The sequence below is a fragment of the Rhinolophus ferrumequinum genome, chromosome 21 (genome assembly GCF_004115265.2).
Source record: "Rhinolophus ferrumequinum isolate MPI-CBG mRhiFer1 chromosome 21, mRhiFer1_v1.p, whole genome shotgun sequence".
NCBI classification, from domain to species: Eukaryota; Metazoa; Chordata; class Mammalia; order Chiroptera; family Rhinolophidae; genus Rhinolophus; species Rhinolophus ferrumequinum.
In genome coordinates, this window is record NC_046304.1 from 43,386,063 (window position 1) to 43,405,405 (window position 19,343).

The 19,343-nt window shown below is 43.1% G+C and overlaps 1 protein-coding gene across 2 annotated transcripts in view; it reads right to left on the reverse strand.

The window, feature by feature from the left end:
- The window catches only part of PITPNC1 (phosphatidylinositol transfer protein cytoplasmic 1), a 218,491-nt gene that overhangs the window by 77,944 nt on the left and 121,204 nt on the right, over positions 1-19,343 (reverse strand). For both annotated transcript variants that reach the window (XM_033090040.1, XM_033090041.1), the window contains exons 3-4: positions 16,692-16,780; positions 15,570-15,577 (exon numbers count right to left, since the gene is read on the reverse strand). In XM_033090040.1, coding sequence (XP_032945931.1) covers positions 15,570-15,577; positions 16,692-16,780 — 97 coding nt within the window. The remainder of the gene's footprint in view (positions 1-15,569; positions 15,578-16,691; positions 16,781-19,343) is intronic.

Here is a 19,343-nt window from a genome sequence, read left to right on the forward strand (position 1 = left end):
CACCTGATCACTCCAACTCACAGTCGAATGAGGACACAGACCACGTGCTCGAAACACCTACAACTTCCCTCTCCTCCATTTCAAGTCTACCTCTTACTTTTTATGCTACTTCTTATTCTTTGTGAATCAGAGAAAGACACTGACTTCTTTATTCAAATGGAAAATAACAGAATAAGAACTGAGATATGGCAGTCAGCGTACCTGGGCTCAATCCGAGATGTATTGACTAGGCAAACTATTTTACTGTTCCAAGCCTCAGTTTCTCCATTCATAGGAAAGGGATAATCCTTCTCTACTCTCTAGTCATGTTGAGAAGATCCATGAAATCATTCAGCTAAACCTCAGCACAGTGCCCAGCACATAGTGGGTACACGGTAAAAAATATTTATGCGTCTGTTCTCTGGAAACTTGTTTCATTGATTATTTGTAACTTCTTCTTAACTTCCTTCCTATAGCCTACAAGTATAACGAAAAGTGTCATATTCTTAAAAAGATAAATAAACATCAAGTTCCCTCGGTTATGTTTTCGTTCTCCATCTACACAATCAATCCCATTTCTCTTTGTCTTCACAATCGAACTCTATTAGAAGAGTGATCAACGCTTGCTGCCTCTACTTTTTTAACTCCCATCTCTTCCCAATCAGTGTAATATGGTGTGGAAATGAATGCATATCAAAGAATTTTCAAACTAGCATCGCTTCTCCATCCACACCTTGTATTACTCTCTTCACTGTGCGCTCTGACAGAGCAATTCTTCCATTCTGAATAGTAGTTCCTTCTCAGCCTTCTTTTCCCTCCCCCACCTTCAATCAAGGTAGTCCCTTAGGTTCTGTCCTCCACCCTATTTTCTTGCTCCAAACGTTTTCCCGGTGATCTCATATGCTCCTGACTTTTCCATGACCATTTTTTATGGAAGGCTCCCAAATTGACATGTGCTGTTCTCACATGTCCACCTGTGCAAAGGCCATCCCCAACAAGGATTCTATAGGCAAGACTAAACTTGAATGGTCCGTATTAAATGCAAATGTTCTCCTGCACTGTATGAGTTTCCATGGGTTGTCGTAACAAATTACCATGAACTTGGTGGCTTAAAACAACAGAAATTTATCCTTTCACTGTTCTGGAGGCAAAAAGTCTGAAATCAAAGTTTTGGCAATGTCGTGCTCCGTCTGAAGGCTTTACAGAAGAATCCTTCCTTCCTTCTTCTGGCTTTTGGTGGTCTCGGGTATTCCTTGGTTTCTGGCCGCATAACTCTAATTACTGCCTCTGTCTTCACATCAACTTCTTCTCTCTGTACCTTCTTCTTTTCTTATAAGACACCAGTTACTGGATTTAGGCCCACCCTTAATCTAGTGTGATTTTGTCTCACACCTTGAGATCCTTCACTAATGACAGCTGCAAAGGCCCTATTGCCAAATAAAGTCATATTCTGAGGTTCCAATGGTTATGGATTTTCCCCCTCCTTTCTTCTGCCTCCCCACCACCGCCCACCGCCGTGCACCACTCCGGTTCGAGCCGTTGTTTCTCAGTCTAGTTGTGTAGGACACAGCTACCTGGCCCATGCTGGTATTATGAGCCTTGTGCTCCCCCCGGCTTAGGCAGTCAGTCACCAGGCATTAGTCGGCCATTCACAGAAGCTCACACTGGCTGCTAGCTGCTCACGCTGGCTGCCGGCCACTCACGCTGGCTGCCGGCCACTCATGGCAGCACACGGTAACCCAGGGCAGCACACAGCAGCACACAGCAGCCCACACCAACCTCTGGCTGCTCACAGCATCCCAGCTCCAGGGAGAGCCATTGTTCACAATCTTAGCTGTAGAGGGCGCAGTTCACTGGCCCATGTGGGAATCGAACCAGCGACCTCGGCGTTAGGAGCTCAGGGCTTCAACCACCTGAGCCACCAGGCTGGCCCAGCTTCCATCCTTAAGGGGAAGACCTGGAGTTTTCTATATCTGACCCTAATTTTCTTTCTGGCTCTGCTGTGTATTCATCCTTCAGGTGAGTCACAGAACACCACTTCCCATTCCCTGGAAAACTTCTGGCTGCCATGTTGGTTTTTTTTGCCCACAGTTCGCTCAGCCTGAAATTTCCTTCCAAAATCTATACAGACCATTTCAAATTCACTTCAGAATGATTATCCCATGTGTGCAGATACCACTGTTTGTACCTTTGTCACAGCATTTATCTCTTTTTCCATCATCACAATGATCTGTCTATGTGTCTGGTTCACCAACCAGATGATAAGCTCCAATACTGTTCCAGCAGAGAGCTCCCCCTCTTTAACCCTGCTGCCATTAGGAATGGAGTAAGTCACAGTTACCCCAGTTACTCAGATCTCAAAGCATCTCTTTTAAGATTGCTCAAACTCGCTTTCTGTTGACTAGGGGCTTTGTTCCAGCTAGGAATACTGAACTGAGTTATTCTCAAATATTAAGGGAGAGAAGGGAGCACCCCACCCTGAACTTTCTCTTAATATGAGTTATTCCCTAAAGATTTTGACACATTTATTTGGGTAATGGGAATTCTGTATTGCTGAGGGAACTGTCAGGATTGTGGGAGTGGAACAAAAGTTGGGAACCCTGACATAACTAAACTGGAACGTAATGCAAGAGAGAACCATTGGTTAAAACTGAAAGAAGTCTAAGGATTCAGAAGACTCTTATACTCTCTATGGCTCACTGAACATCTAAAGTCCCATTTGGCCCCCAACAACATGAAGGAAAGACTAATATACCCATGGCAGACAGAATTCTAAGATGGCCTGTGAGATTCCCAGCCTCTGGTATATATATCCTGTACAATCCCTCCCCTTCAGTGGGGCAAGACCTGAGAATATGATGGGATAGAAAGTCCTTTGATTAGATTACCAAAGTGGACAGGCTATGTTACATATGTAAGACTTGTTTTTAGAAGAAGCAGGGATTCCTCCGTTGGCTTGGAAGAACTAAGCTGCTGTGTCTTGAGAGGGTCATGTGGCCAGAACCTGAGTGAGGCCGCTAGGAGCTGACCGTGACCCCTGGAAGCCAGCGAAATGGAAAACGGGGATTCCTTCCTAGAATCACGACTGAATCCTGCCAACAACCAGTGAGCTTGGAAAAGGACCTTCAGCCTCAAATGAGACTGGAGCCATGGCTGACACCTTGATTTCAGCCTGATGAGATTCTGAGCCAAAGACCCAGCTAACTTGGGCCCCAATGGAAATGTGAGATAAGTTTGTGTTGTTTTAAGTCACTAAGTGTGTTGGAAATTTGTTATGCAGCAATAGAAAACCAATGCAACACTCAACCTCAAGAATCCAACTACTGCTTCCCTTCCAAATCTCCCATTTGGCTCTCGTCTGAATGAAGTATCATCACTCACTTTGAGGTCTGAATATATCCAGGGAAATGGGGAGTTGGTACTCTAACGGAGTAGTTCCACCTGTGATGTCATCTGCTGATGAGTGGTCACCGCGTATTGGCGAGGGTGGCCTTTACCAGTGACTGATACCACTGACTTCCACGGGCTAGTGTCCAGGTGCAGCAGCGTGCACCCAGACCCCAGGGAGGAAGTCAGGGAATTCAGTAGAAAGAATATCGGTTTTGGACTATAACAGACTTTAGTTCAAACCCCAGCTTCTTTCCTTACAAACTGTGTGACTTTGAGCAAATTCCTTAATTCCTCTGAGCTTCAGTTTTCTTATCCATAAAGTGGAGATAATTCCAACCTCAGAGCTGCGCGTGAGGATTAAATGATATAACTACTGACGAATGCCAGGCAGTGCCTGGCAGAACAGTCACTTGAGAAACGCTGGCCCATCGCATTGTCCCTCGCCCCATGAAAGCCCATAGGTTATATGTGGGAGAAAAACAGAGCTGGGTGTGGGTGGAGCCGCCATGGCATATGTGCAAGGACGTCTTGGGAGGCTGTGGGTAGCTGGAGTGGTGCCAACAAAAGGACACCTGATTCACCTGATTGGTCTCCCATGACATGGATGGTGGCCAGGTCACAGAGCAGGTTTGGGCTCCTTCAGTCTCACCCTGACCCCTGACGTGCTGTGCTGCTGAGAATGTGCCATCCTATCTTCCAGGTCAGTCCTCTCACTGTCCCCTCCTTTTCCTAAAGGTCTGGCAGCTCCTTTTCTGCACAGGGGACTCTCTCCCCTCGTCTCTTCTCAGCGTTCCCTAGACTCCCTGCCAACTTCATGCAGGGAGACAAGAATGCTCCTGGGAGCTCCATGAACTTTCTTTTTTCCTAGATCTAAAGGCTTTAAGCCTCCCGGTTCACTCAGCCTTATGACAAAAACTGAGGCTCAAAGAAGTGAAGAAATAGCGTTAAAAAAACAACCCAACATAGCATGTGGGAGCCCCCGCAGTCCCACGAGATGACCCTACTTACAGGCAGTGACTCTAGAGCAGCAAAGTGGCCTCGTCCCCTGGAGCCTGGGGAACACCATGAGTCATTTCAGCCTCTCCTCAGAGCTCCTGCCTCCCCGGGGCCCACTCTGGATCTGAAATCTTCTTTCTCATGAAAAATCTCTTTCTCTCTCTTCTTGACTAGAAGAGAAGCTTGGCCAGAAGAATCATAACAAATATTCATTTATTACATTCAGGGTTTATTTTACCCTCAATCCCCTAAAAATAGTAACAGTGTCATGGAGAAATTAGGAAAATAAAGCAAAAGATCTCCTGTAATCTCCTCTTTGATTTTCTAGCTTAGATCCTCCCCAGCCAGAAGAGTCTTACTAGTGTTGCTGTCATCTGCTCCCTGCAATGACCAGTTTCCTTGGTACCCAGTATCTGTGCATCTTTAATTTGCCTTTCAAACCCAATGGCATCTCCCAGCACGAACCTTTTCCCATAAAGTGGTTATCAGGTATCTGTGAAATCTCTAGCACCTGAAACTCAATGTGCAGAAAAGTGATGGTTCTTTGCCGAACATTTAAATGCATGTACTTGTATCTTTTGGTAGTGATGAGGGAATCTGCAGTCAGGAAGAAGAATGCCAGGAAAGATGAGTGAAGTACCTGGGCCTCTGCAAGAATAATTTCCAGACATGAGCACACCCAGGTTCAGTGTCGGGAAACGAAAGCAGCATATGCAAAATGCACGGCAGAGCTGAATTTTCAATTCACTACAGACATGCTTTGGTAAAATGAAAGCTATTTTTAGTCCAGTGATTGATTAGGGTTGTTATGGCAATAAGAAACACTTACGAGAACAAAACTGAATGTAAGCGAGTCTTAAAGAGAAAGGGGCGAACACACTGGGAATTTGATAGTTTCTGGGTGGTGCTGACAGCCCTTGCTGCAGTCTCCACTTCTGCACAGGGAGAGAGGGGAATGGTGGCTACAGAGACTCGGACGTGGGAGATGAGTCTGAGGCTCTCTAGCTGTTCTGAACTTCAGAAGCACGCAGCAGCAAAACTTCTGGAAGGATGTGCACCACTCACTTCAATTTACAAAGTAAAATAAAAATCATATTCTAACAGTGTATTTCTAAAACTTACTGAATGATGCCTCATCTGGAGGGCTTGTTAAAAACAGATTCCAGGGGCGGCCGGTTAGCTCAGTTGGTTAGAGCGCAGTGCTCTTAACAACAAGGTATTTGATATATAATAACCGATCTAATAACTCATTAACTTTCATACAACTCTGGGGGGAATATACTATTATTACACCCATTTTACAGATGAAGCAACAAAGATATGAAAAAAATGAGTAGTGTGCCCCCAAATCACATAACATTTACATGACAGAGCTGGGATTCAGCTCAGGCTATCTGGCTCTGTGGTTCATGCTTGTGATCCCATGTCCTGCTGCCTCTTGAATATCAGGAAAGTACACGAGTACATCTAGTGGAGTTGAGTAACTTGGTTGGGGGTAATGGTGACTGAGGCACAGGCTTTGCTTCTCAGTATGTCCTGTGGCCATTGAGAGCAGAGGAAATATGTGTGTGTGGGCATCTGTCAAATGATAGACGTGCCCTGCTTTGAATAAATCCAAAGAAGGAAAAATAAGAGCTACCCGAAAGATAAATTAAGGAAATAATTATTCATTTAGGAAATTCACAGTGATATTCCTTTAAAAGCCAAAATAGCCTAGTACCTATGAATGAATAATGCAATCATTTTCAAACCCTGAATTTAAATATGATGGCTTAAGTTAATTCCTATGGTGAAGGTGCTGAAAAAACCCTTCCCAGAACTCCATGATGGGTGTGAAAAAACATTATGAATGAACAAATGTTCATTACCACACTGTTGGTCCTAGAAAAAGACATGAAAACAACCTAAAGTCCATCATTAGAAGGTTGGTTAAGTACACTGTGGTGGACTATCAAGCGATTGAAAAACCAAAGTGTAAAACAGGATGATCCCATTTTCTTGTAAAAAGGTAAAAAGCATGCACAGGAAAGACGGAGGAACAGACATTAAAATATTCTCATGGAAAACTGTGGAGACTATGGAGCCCTTTTATTTTCTATGCTACACATTGTCATAATGTTTGGATTTAGCAATAAATATCTACTTTTTCAGTAAGCAGAAAAAATTCAAATCAATACAAAGGTTAATAAAACCATCAATGGTATCTCAAACTATGTTACATCTAATGGAAATCACAAGATACCCCAAAAATTCTCAGTTTCAGTCCACTTTAACTTAAAGAGGGATATATTACAAAGAGTACTGATAAGTGAATGGGTAAATTTGCTGCAAATCCAGGAAGTTTGGAATCACTACTGTAAGTATTGTTCATGGAGTTTTAGCATGCAACGAGATCTGAGAGGTGACACAGTTCAGCAGTTCAAGCCACTTTTAAATGGCACCAAGAGGAAGAAAGTTTAACAACCAGTGGTTAAGCCCAAGAACTCAATGCTTTATTCCTGGTCACCAGCCAGAATCCTTTCAAGTCTGAGAGCAAACTTTACATGGAGGCTTGGAATCAAGAAAGTTAAATGGTAGAGCTGAGAAGTTGGCTCAGGGCAGATGAAGTATTTATAGGCTTTTACAAGATCATGTCCTTTGAACTTTCATCTGGAATTTAGTTCATTCCTCCCAGGCCACCTTGTTCTGACTCCATACAATACATGTTGCCTGGTATCAATGAACATTAAACTCTATACACGAGGTCAGACAATTAAGTTCATGAAGTCATCCTAGAAAAAGTGCTACATGCCTCATTGTTGAATATCACTAAGGTCACCTTCAAAGTATACTCCTTGGGAAGCTATGCACTGATGCCAGCGTCTAGTCCACCCTTCAAAGCAATTTTGGATCTCTTTCTGGGATGGCCATCAGAGCTGTCGTCGTATTACCCTTGATGTCCTGAATGTCATCAAAATGTCTTCCCTTCAATATTTCCTTTGTCTTCGGGTAAAGAAAGAAGTCATTGGGGACCAGGTCAGGTGAGTAGGGAGGGTGTTCCAATACAGTGATTTGTATACTGGCTAAAAACTCCCTCACAGACAGTGCCGTGTGAGCTGGTGCACTGTCGTGATGCAAGAGCCACCAATTGTTGGTGAAAAGTTCAGGCCGTCTAACTTTTTCACGCCGCTTTTTCAGCCCTTCCAAATAGTAAACTTGGTTAATTGTTTGTCCAGTTGGTACAAATTCATAATGAATAATCCCTCTGATATCAAAAAAGATTAGCAACAACATTGCAATGAGTTCACGAACTTAATTGTCAGACCTCGTAGACTTGACTGTTTCTCTAATGGAATTCCTCTGAAGACATCGATTCTCTGGTACTACGTGCTTTGTTATCATATTAAATGTACTCTAAGGCTATACAGGGAATTTCAGCTTGAGATGGGATCATTAATAAAATTGGATTTGCAGATGTTTCCACATCTTGCCAACAGGCGACTTACATCCAGAATGTTCCATGGGGCTAGTGAGATCAGATCAGGAGTTTAGGATTTATTATGTTCTGGGAATCTGGAACAAATTGGGGTGACTTCACAAATACAGACTGGCCTATGGCCAGGTCGGAAACCCTTAGGTTACAAAACTTCTCAGTTAAAAACTGTCTGAGGATGAATCAGAGAATGAATTCCCAAATATAGGAAGAAAAATGGGTCCAAGAAGAGCGGTTGGTCTGAAAGGAGAAGTGAGGAGAAATGAGACGAAGGGCGTGTGTGGAAGGCAGAGAATGGGAATAGAGCAGGAAAACAGCTGCTTATATTCCAGCCAACAGTAAGGAAGTGAACGTCAGCCTCTCCGCTGCTTCTCATTAGCCTGCACCCTGCACTGAGGCTTCTGTTCATTCATCGATGGAGCCCCTTCCCATCCTCTGACACGCGGAGTAACAGCAACTCACTGGAGAAGCCAGGCCAGAAGGGAGAGGGAGCGAAGACATGAATGGAAAGCATGTTTTCTCAATGGGGACGTGGTTTGCTATGGGCGCGTCTATGAAAATCGAGAAGGGAAACTAAATTCACGCTCATACTATCTAGGGCTGGACCAGTTAAGGCAGAAATAAGCAGAAGATGTTCGGGAATACTGAGAGCTACACACAATCAAGGCACGACAAGAATTTAAAGAGACAGGCAGACCACATCAAATGAAAAAGAAATGCATGCAAATAATAGAGATGGAACAAATTGGAGTGACTTCACCAAGATAGGCTGGCCAGGGAGGAAACCTTCAGATTACTAGCCTTTTCAGTTAAAAACTGTATCACCCTCTTAACCAACTGGGCAAACTCCTCACTAAAATACATATTATCATGTAGTTCAGAATATCTTACTGACCAGAAAGTTCAAAAGAGAAGGGGCGATGTTGCATTCACTTTATTGAACCATTAAAAAGTATTGTTTTAGTATAATCATGGTTATATATGCTTTACTTTATTTTTACACAAAGAAATCTGCCCTACACAATTTTCCAGTTGTATTATTCTGACCTCACCAACTTGAGCTGAACAAAACATACACATTAATAAATTGTAGAAGAGAAATCCAATTTTCAGTACCACAAGTAGAAAACAGAAAACAAAGACGGAAAGGAGACTTTCCGAGGAACATCTATCCAAAATTCCTTTAAACAAATGCTCTTTTCTCTGGTGATGGCTCTCTGTAAAATCATTCTGAATGTTTAAAAAAACTGCAAACAATTTAAAAATGCTCTGCTAGGGTAGAGAAGCCTATTTTAGCTCCTGGTCTCTCTCCCCAAAATGGCTGAGTTAATTTTCTTTGAAGTACAAAGACTAGATTGGGAACAGGTACAGCAAATGGAAATGGGATCAATCAGATAAACAACACTGGCTGTTCCAAGATTCCTGCTTCACCAAGCACTGATCGACCGGGCTGCTGAGATGTGGAGACAAGTTCCAGTCCTGCACAAGGACCAAGGAACATTGTGATGAAGTTGGTTTGCAACTGTTTCACCCGTACAATCCGTTCCTTTTCTAAATTGAAAGGAATCAGAACACATATGTGCGCGGTCATCCCAATGCACTGATACCTTTGCTGTGTGTTCGGACAGAATGGGCTTTGCTTAAAACAGGAACCTATAGGTTCTGTGTCACCTGATTCTTTAAAAAAAAAAAAGCTTCATTTCTGTTGGGAGTTCTTCAGAAAACTCTGGTATCTGAGTAATAGTAAACTTTAGGCAACATATTAACCCATTGACACTGAAGGGAAAACAACATTTACTGAAATAGGATTGATCCACTGGCCTATTTAGTGGGCACATAAAGGCTGTGACCCTGGGAGAAGCTTCTGGAGCTCCCCTAAGTTTTAGAAGTCTGGCTTTGCAAAATGCAAGGTCCCGTGGACAAATAAGTATGGAAAGTGTTGCATACTACAGCTCCCTTTTGGAGATTCACATTATAATAAAGGCTCTAAGAAGTCCTGCAGTAACAAAATCTGTTTAACCGTATAACCCTGTGTTTCCCTTACTTAACGGGCTATGTGCATCACATTTATGATTGTTATAAATGGTTCTAGAACGTTTCCATCTAAATTCTTTTGAATCCTGAAGATTTTCGAGCCTGGATCTGTTTATGACACCAGCCTCATGCCGTGACCCATGTCTTCACTGACTTCAACCATCTTCTCTGGGACAGTCCTCTTCTGGCCCAATTGCTGCCTTCCTCATCAGCGCCTCCAACTGGATGATCGTTTCTTTGGCCTGGTCCCTAACAGGTCTCAGCTCATATGACCCCATTTCTAAGAAGGAATACATCCCTTTGCCCCCCAACCCAACCCCCTATTATGTACTGCCCTGGATATTCAGGGTTAATTGTTATGTGGATATAGAAGTAATTTCCTAATGATCTAACCGTCCCCCCACCTGTCTCCATGACCCCAAAGAAGGAACACCTAGGGACCTTCATTCTCTTAGCTTATATAGTCGTTGAGATGGCCAGATTGTACTCTAATTTCCTTTCAAACCAGTGGTATAATAATATATCTTTCCTGTACTTGCATCTATTTCCTAGTTTTGTAATATCCCTAGTTTTGTAATAACCCTTGGCGGGGACTCAGTGGAAGGTGGAGGAGAGGGAGCTTAAGAAGGAAGAGAAGGCTTGAGAGCAATGCAGGTCCATCAGCATCCATCAGCTCTTTCAATTCTCAGGGAAGCTGATGAGTCCAAGATTGCGAGGGAAATTCCTATCCAGGACAGTTAGCTGCTTTCGGAGAAATACCCTAGTCTCTCCATTGCCACTGCTGGGGAGACAACCTGACTTCACCTTGGGTGACTGAAGACCCATTTTCAGCTGAGGGCAGCCATCTTGATCTTCCCTGTCTTGACGAAACTCATCTTGAACAGCTGCGTCTCTCATCGTGGCTAAAGACTGCCTCAGGTTCTCATTCAAGAGTCATTTCCTTCTCCCTGGTCAGTTACAATTTACTTTTTCTGCCTGTTTGAACTGCACAATTAAAATGGTAGGTAACACTGAACAGCCCATGACTACCTTTGCTCACTGGGTAACAGCCGGCCATTCTGACTAACTTCCCACTTGTCATCCCCTCATTTGCAGATTCTCATTAAAAGATACTTTGGTGGAGTGGGATGGTCATGGCAATAAAATATATATAGCAACTGTATATTCTAGGGCAGTCCTATTGACTTACTCTAGCTAAAGTTGTCAAATTCTTACAAATGAGAAGAAAATCCCTTTTCTCCTTCATTACTGAGGCTGAATTCATGCTGCAGAGCTATGTTCATACTCCAGCGCTGCCTTTTTTCAGTCCCAGAAAAATAAAATTAGTGACTTTGGAAGGTAGCCAGTCTCCTGGGACACCTTCCTTTGTGACTTTATAAACTTCAGAAGAATCAGCAGGTCCTGAAGAATGGGTTAGATGGTCTGTCCTCTGGAAAACAGTCGTCATGTTGTTCTTTGTTTCCTGTATAATTAAGATTTTTTCCTATAACCCAGCTAAAGATATTTTTTCCACTTCCTGGACAAATGGCATTTCCACATAATCCTAAATACACACAGTCACTCCAAGTGATGAAAAAGCTTTTACGTCTTTATAACTGTGATAATGTTGAAGCTCTAGATGACCTTAAATAGAAAGCTCCTTTGGCTGGATTTTGTCACAAATGAGAGCAGCATGAGGTCACACTAAGAGGCTGGACAGTCAGATAAGAGACCGAGGGGATCCTAGGAATAGACAAACATTGCTCTGGTCTCATCCTATGAAGAGACACCTGGAGTAGTAAGTTTTGCTTTGGGGCACAGGTAGGAAATATGAAGCTCGGAACAACATCAAGAAGAGTTATTTGGGATTAAAGGATCAGGGGATAAAGAGTCCAACGAAAAAGCATTTAACACAGACAAAAAAACCCGAAGACAATCGAAACCATCTGTCTTAAATCCTGGGAGAAGACCCTGTAGTCAGAGAGAAAAGTGGGCTTTTGTGTCCGGGCTGTGGCGGGCAGAGTGTGTGAGAACACAGCTAAGTCCCAGTAATGGAGGGAGTGCACTTGCGGCCAGAGAGAGAAAAAACTAGATCCCCCAGTCACTGGGGGACAGAAAAAAGCTGTCCTAGATTTGAGATGGAAAATAAAAGTGGATTAACTACGAACAAGGTTGCTTCCTTACGGAGAATTCAGTCCAGACCTTGACCTGATGTTCAAAGCTGCCCTAACCTGGCCTCCAGGTGTCCAGGTGGCCGGGATCCAGTGACATCACTTACCCATTGGGTCTAGAATGGGCACGCTATGTCAGAATGGTATCCCTGCCCCCAAATTCTTATGTTGAAGCCCCAACTCCCAATGTGATGATATTTGCAGATGGAACCTATAGGAGGTAATTAGGTTTAGGTGAGGTCATGAGAGTGGGGCCCTCACGACGGGATTAGTGCCCTTATAATGAGACCAGAGAGCTTGCTTTTTCTCTCTCTGCCATGTAAAGACACACAGCAAGAAGACAGGTTTCTGCAAACCAGGAAGAGGGTCCTCTCCAGGAACCGAATCAGCCAATCCTTGATCCTGAACTTCCAGCCTCCAGAACTCTGAGAAATAAATGACTGTTGTTTAAGCCACCCAGTTTTTGGTGTTTTGCTATGCATCCCGAGCAGACTAAGAGCAGGTGTCTGAAGGTTGGAGTTCCACTACTCTTACGGTCCAGCTCAAATCCCACCTTCTCCAAGAAACCTTCCCATATTTACCCCAGGCAGAATCTCTCCTTTCCACAACCTTCTAGTATTTGCACTTCAACTGCGACACTTAGCACAGGTCTTCCTTGAAATACTGACTGTTATATATTGATCTGTTCTCTCTTTATTTTCTCCAACTCTGCCTCCTTCCACCTCATTTCCTGAGCCAATCCTACCTGACGAAAGAAGTACTTACATTGTTCTGACCGGTCATTTGATTGGCCTTTGTATTAACATAGCACGTCACCTGCAGAACAGGCTCCTGAAATATACAATTCTCTCTCCTCCCTCACCTTTGGCCTACCAATGTGTCCTGTTCTTACAACCTGACTTTTTTTTTTTTTTAGTTTCAGGTGTACAAAACAACAGAATGATTAGACATTTACACCCCTCACAGACTGATAACCACCCCCCCAAGTCTACTACCCATCTGGCACCATCCATAGGTATGCGATACCATTGACTATATTCCCTATGCTATACTTCACATCCTGTGACCATATAATTATAGTTGACATGCAATATTGTTTTATATTAGTCTCAGGTGTACAGCACAGTGGTGAGGCATTTATAAAATCTATGAAATGATTACAACCTGATTTTTGTACTATGGTCACTAAGACCAGTTCTGCCCCACTGCCACCTTTGCCCCCATAGGACTGCCAGATAAAATACGAGATGAACATCTTTTAGTATACGTATATCCCATGCAATATTTGGGATAGACTTGTACTAAAAACTATTTGCTGTTGATCTGAAAATTCAAACTTAACAGGACAGTAGGTATTTTTACTTGTTAAACCTGGCGACACTATCGACCCACCATCTCATGATCGTCTCACCTGACCTGTGTCAGATGGCTGTGTCCTGTTCTTGCCTGTACCCCTTCTTGAGGCCTGCAGTCCTATGCCTAAAGCTCACAGCCCCAATCCAGAAGCCAGGGCACTTCCTTTCGCATTGCAATTGCTTGTCTGGCTGATGCCCCAGTGCCAGTCCTTCTGCCCTATGGTCTGAACCTCTGCTGTCAGCTCCTCTTAGAGTTCTTCCAGTTCTGTGGGCAGGCCTGGTGCCAGCCTGTCCCTGAGCTGAGTGATGGCCTGTCCCATCTTGCCTCCAGAAAAACCCATGATTCGCTGATGACTCCCAGGCTTTGACTGGAATATCACCAGATTGTAATTCCCAGACTGTAACTCCCCCAAGGGCAGGGGTTATTGCTCAGTGAAATCTTCCAGCATGATGATTTATACATTATTGGTGCTTGATAAATGAACATTAACCGAAAAGTGAAAGACGGTGTTACAAGCCAAATTGTGCCCTCCCTACCCCCGATTATATGTTGAAGTCCTAACCCCAGTTCCTCAGGGATGTGATCTTATTTGGAATTAGGGTCACTGCAGATGCAATTAGTTAAGATGAGGTCATACTGAGTAGGGTGGGTGGTTGATCCAATATAACTGGTGTCCTTATAAGAAGGGGAGAGAGACATAGTGAGGAGAATGCCATGTGAAGACATAGAAACCGAGGGATGACAAGAACGTGAAAACAGAGGCAGTGTTTGGAGTGATGCTGCCACAAGTCATGGAAGCTAGAAAGAGGCAAAGAAGGACTCTTCCCCTACAGCTTTTAGAGGGAACACGATCCCACTGACAACTTGATTCAGACTTTCGGTCTCCAGAACTATAAGAATATATTTCTGCTGTCTTAAGGCACTCATTTTTGGTACTTAGCTATGGCAGCCCTAGGAAACTATCCCAAGGATGGCGTTAGGGAAAAATTGACAACAAAACAAAAACAAAACATAATCATAATGAGGGTCTAGAAGAGATCAAGTAATATACTTAAGAGTCAAGCACAAGAGGGCAAGTATGAGATTATATAATTTCTTTACGTTTTGTCCCCCAGTTTTTTAATTCATTCAATAACTATTTATTGAGCACCTACTATGTATATGCAGGGTACCAGGCTCATGCCAAGGCCATGATAAATCATTTCCCTCCGTCTCTCTCACCATCTCTCTTTCCTTTGGCAATTTTGATTAAGATCAAAAACTCAACCCCATCACAGCTCTGTTAACCATTTTCTTGTTAATGACAGTTTGACCTGTTGCCCATTGGGGAAATGATCCAAATGAAAATACCACAAAACACTATTTTATAGGGTCTTCTTCTTCTTTTTTTTTTTTTAAAGTGTAAGTAATGACTCTTACTGGCTCTTAGGACAGGAAGAAATTAAATGATTCTTATCAAGCCACTGAGACCGTCCAATCCAGAGCTCTGAGTAAAATAGTTTGAACATACGTCTTTCTAGTTTCAAGGTTCTCTAATACAGGATCAGGCTACAGCCTGTAAATATAAACCCTATCTTCCATAGATAAATGCCATCATCTCTTTAATACCTCATTTCTAGAAACCGTTCTACTATTACAATGAACTATCGCAAGTAGAGCAGTGAAGCCATTTAAAAATACAAGCAAAAGTTAATTATGTAAAGTGACTTTCAAGGCATTTTAAATTAACATTCATACTCTTGAACAAAGAGAATATTCAAGTTACTGCATTATATATAACTATGCAATAGCCAACATTTAAACATTTCTGATTCTGAATTATTTCTCTATACAGTGGTACTTCGGTTTTCAAACATAATCGGTTCCGGAAGACTGTTCGAGTTCTGAAACATTCGAAAACCGAGGCACGGTTTCCCCATAGAAAGTAATGCAAAATAGATTAATCCATTCCAGACCTTTAAATCAACACCTAAAACTACAAATTTTGCATGAATTTTACTATCTAATGATACATACCATACGTCCATAAAATTTACAGCATTCATAAACCGAAATGTTCGTCAACAGAGACGTTTGAAAACCGAGGTACCACTGAATTTTTATTACATTGATAAGATGAGAAGAACAATGGAAGTTCTAATTATTCCATCGCTCATAGGTTGAATATTTAAAAATGAGTAAATGAAACTTACTGTGTATTCTGGCCCCAGATGTTCATTTGGACAAGAGGGAAAAGAAAAGAGAGAAAAATGATGATTTAGACCATACTTGTATGCAATATAAAATCACAGAACTAACAAATACTGGTGCATTATAATTATTAAAAATGTGGTTCAGGAACCTTCCCAAAATAAAACTTGCATAAATACTGAATGTTTCCATGGTTGCTCTTGAAATTCATATGATACTTTGGCGGTGGGGCCAGTAACGACTGTAAAACAAGATTCAATGAGCCTGTAGGTTTGTGGCTAATTAAAACCAAAGAGTTGGCATTATAAAAGCAGAATTAAAGACTAATAATTCCAGGAGAGCATTTCATTAACCACTCAGGAAATCTTCTAAGTGGAAAAGCAGCTTTTCTAACCAGTAAGAAGAGCTCATGACGATACAAAAGTGAGATCTGGAATTTTCATGTGTTTGAGGGCAGGAACCAAACCAAAATTTTTTGACCACAGTTTCTAGTTCAGTATCAGCATAGAGGAGATTATCACTCTGTTACAATGAGATTATCACTCTGTTATCACTCTGTTACAATCACTCTTTAAGATGGAAAGTGATCTTAAAGATTTTCATATCGTCCAACTGCAAAGAATATATTTTGGCACAGTGAGACCCAACAGAATCTTTTATATAAATTATAACCAAGGTGTTTTGGGAGAGTGGGGGTGGGGACGGCTGTAAAACCAACAAGTCAATATAAACAACTTGTTTATAAACAAATCACACCCCAAACTTACTCGGGGATTACTGAGGAATCAGAAAGAAGTAAGGATAATGAAACCTTTAGAAATGAGCTTCACTTTCCTTCTTCCAAAAGTTATTTATGACAACACTTTAAGAAGGAAGAAGGAATGGTTTAGCTTTAATATCCCTGCCCCAGGCCCCACCCCCGTTCCCCCACGGCTAGGGAGAGCACTGACCTAAAAGGTGTGGTTTCCTGTGTGGTTTATGAAATGTTCTCCTGGAAGGCAAAGGGGAGATGGTAGGGGTCTCCCACAAGCCCCTGCTTGGGTAAAAAACCCTAGATCAGTGAAATCTGACTACTGATATGTCCTATTGCTCCACGTGATGTAATGGTTGCACAAAGGACTTACCTGTAATCGTGTAGGGATAATAGTTCCAAGCCTTCTCAGTAACATAAAATATTTTGGGAACAACAGCTCTAGCCCAACTAGGCAGTTTGCTAAGAGGAAAGAAAGAAAAGAAAAAAAAAAGACAATCAGAGTCGGTCCAGGGCCTCGCTCTGCTGCCTGATCTTTCTGGATAAATTGACGGCTGGAGAAATCAGGGGAGTTCTGAGGCAGCTCTTCTCTCTGCAGCCACCCCTTCCCCCATCTCTCTGGTCTTTACCATAATTGTTTTCCGTGCGTATTCATGTGGTCTTCAAATGTGTGAAGGCAAAAGGTTACAGCCTGGTGTGGGGGACCGCATAGGATTCTAAGTCTGTCCTTTTTTATTAGACTTACAAGGTCATGGGAATTCACGCCTTAGAGGTACTATGTTTTGAGAGTGTGGCCAGCCTGGCCTTTGTCTCCTAAAAGCGCCATGGCAGAAGTGGTATGGAGGGATGTTTAAGCCTGAATACGGGGTGCGGAGTTGGGGTACAGAGGCAAGTGTTAGAACCAGGCGTCAGCGTAACAACCCATATGAGTGAAGTTTTGAAAATGGACGAAAGCCAACAGAGAGCAGCGACATTAGAGATGCGAAGAGAAATAAACCCTAGCCCCTTAATGACTGGTCAGTTGACTGGGGTGCCCCATAAAGATGTATCTACACCCTAACTTCCAGCACCTGTGAATTGAACTTGATTGGAAAACAGGGTTTTTGCAGATGTAATTAGGTGAAGGATCTCAAGATGAAATCTCCCTGGATTTACGGTGGGCCCTAACTCCAGTGACTGGTATCCTTATAAGAGAAAGGAGAGCGAGGTTTGCTACACAGAGACACACAGAGGGGAGGCTGCCGTGTGAAGAGATTGGAGTGAGGCAGCTACAAGCCCAGGCACAGCAAGGATAGCCGCAGACACAGGCAGCCAGGAGAGAGGCACAGAACAGAGTGTCCCCTGGAACCCCCAGAAGGAACCAACACTGCCAACACCTTGATTTCAGACTTGTGGGCTCCAGAACTGAGAGAATAAATGTGTGTTGCTTTCAGCCACCCAGTTTTTGGCAACTGGTTGCAGCAGCCTTTGGAAGAACCAAATACAATGCCAGAGCCATGCCTCTGGACCAGGGATCCACTGAGGCATTTGCAGAAAACAAATTCTTAAAACAAAGAAAACCCAAGGGCACAGGTCCCAAGGCCTTTTGTAAACCAAGGGCTAATTAAGCTTTGTTTTGTTTTGGTTCCCTTCAGAGGCAAACTCTACTGCACAGTACAGGCCCAGAGAATTCCTTAAACGTTGTATTTAAATACCTCGTAGTATGTAGCCCTTCTATGTGCCTGCATAATTTTATTTCCCCCCAGCAGTAAAACCTGGGGTTTTCTGTCTTCCCAGACGCTACCATTTTGTTTCTCTCCGAGTCTAGTGGGTACAGCTTAGCGTCTGGGAGCCGATGTCTAGCAGTACGTCAGACCCCGGAACATGACGCAGACTCTGAGATTCTGAGGGCTGTATTTGGCAATAAAGAACACCACGAAGCAGTTTTGAATTCCAAGCGGATATAACCAGGAGGAGGAGGGCATCACGCTACTGGAACCCCAAATCCCCAGTCTCTTTGTTGAATTTAATGACAACCAGAGCCAGTAAAATACTGTGTACCTTGTGTGTCGTCTCAAATTGTTTCTCTTATTTCTGACAATATCCAGGACCTGCCTTTTAAAAGACAAATATGTATTTTCAACGGCTGGCCGGACCTAACCCAAAGCTCTGGCCATTTATCAAGGTTAAAACAAACGGGGAAATCGAAGCTCCCTGAAGTTAGGTGAGTATCCGACAAAGACCACTGCTCTCCGGTGGGCTGTGAGAAGTGAGCTGGAGGGAGCGGTTTTATAATCCACAGGTCAATTCTTCTTGCTGCTCTGATGCAGAATGTCTTACTCCTATAAAATCATCTCCGCAGTAACTGCTCATTTACCTTCCGTTCACACTGCTCCCCAGGAAGGCACTGCTTCCTAACCGGAGTTTTTATAGCTTCTATGTTTTATTCTTTCAGTCACTGAAAGGTGGAGTGCAACTAGGGCTGACATTTAGAATGAGAACATAGCAGTGGGCTGGCGTGCGGGAAAAATGGTTATAAGCAAAACTTCTCCTGAGTTCCCTCCTTTTTGCTCTCAACCCCAAAGCAATAATGCCAGTAACGGCTAGTGTGAGAAGAAGTGGGTTCCATGCACAAGCAAGTGGTTTTTTGTGTCCTTTCAATGGATGGAAACAGGATTGGAGGATCTCCCCAAAGGAGAGTAGGCATTGGTTAGCTTAGACAGAGTACATATGTGACTCTCTACAAGCATTAGGGCCCACTCTCCATTGTCTTCCTTGGGGGTGGGGTTCCACCTACACTGCACCCCTCCCCAAATTCAGCAGGCTCCTAATTGCGTAGCACGGTGAGGCCCAAACCCCCTTCCCTCCATAAGTCATTCCCTATATCATTTTAAAAGCCTCCCAGCAGAAGTTCCTTCCTAAGCAACAATCATTTTCTGGAAGGAAAGTGAAAAACACTGGCAATTTCCCGCTCACACTGAGACTTTTCCTATTTATGAATGGTCAGGACTCTGGAGTCTAGAATCCTTATTTTAGCTGCTTCATT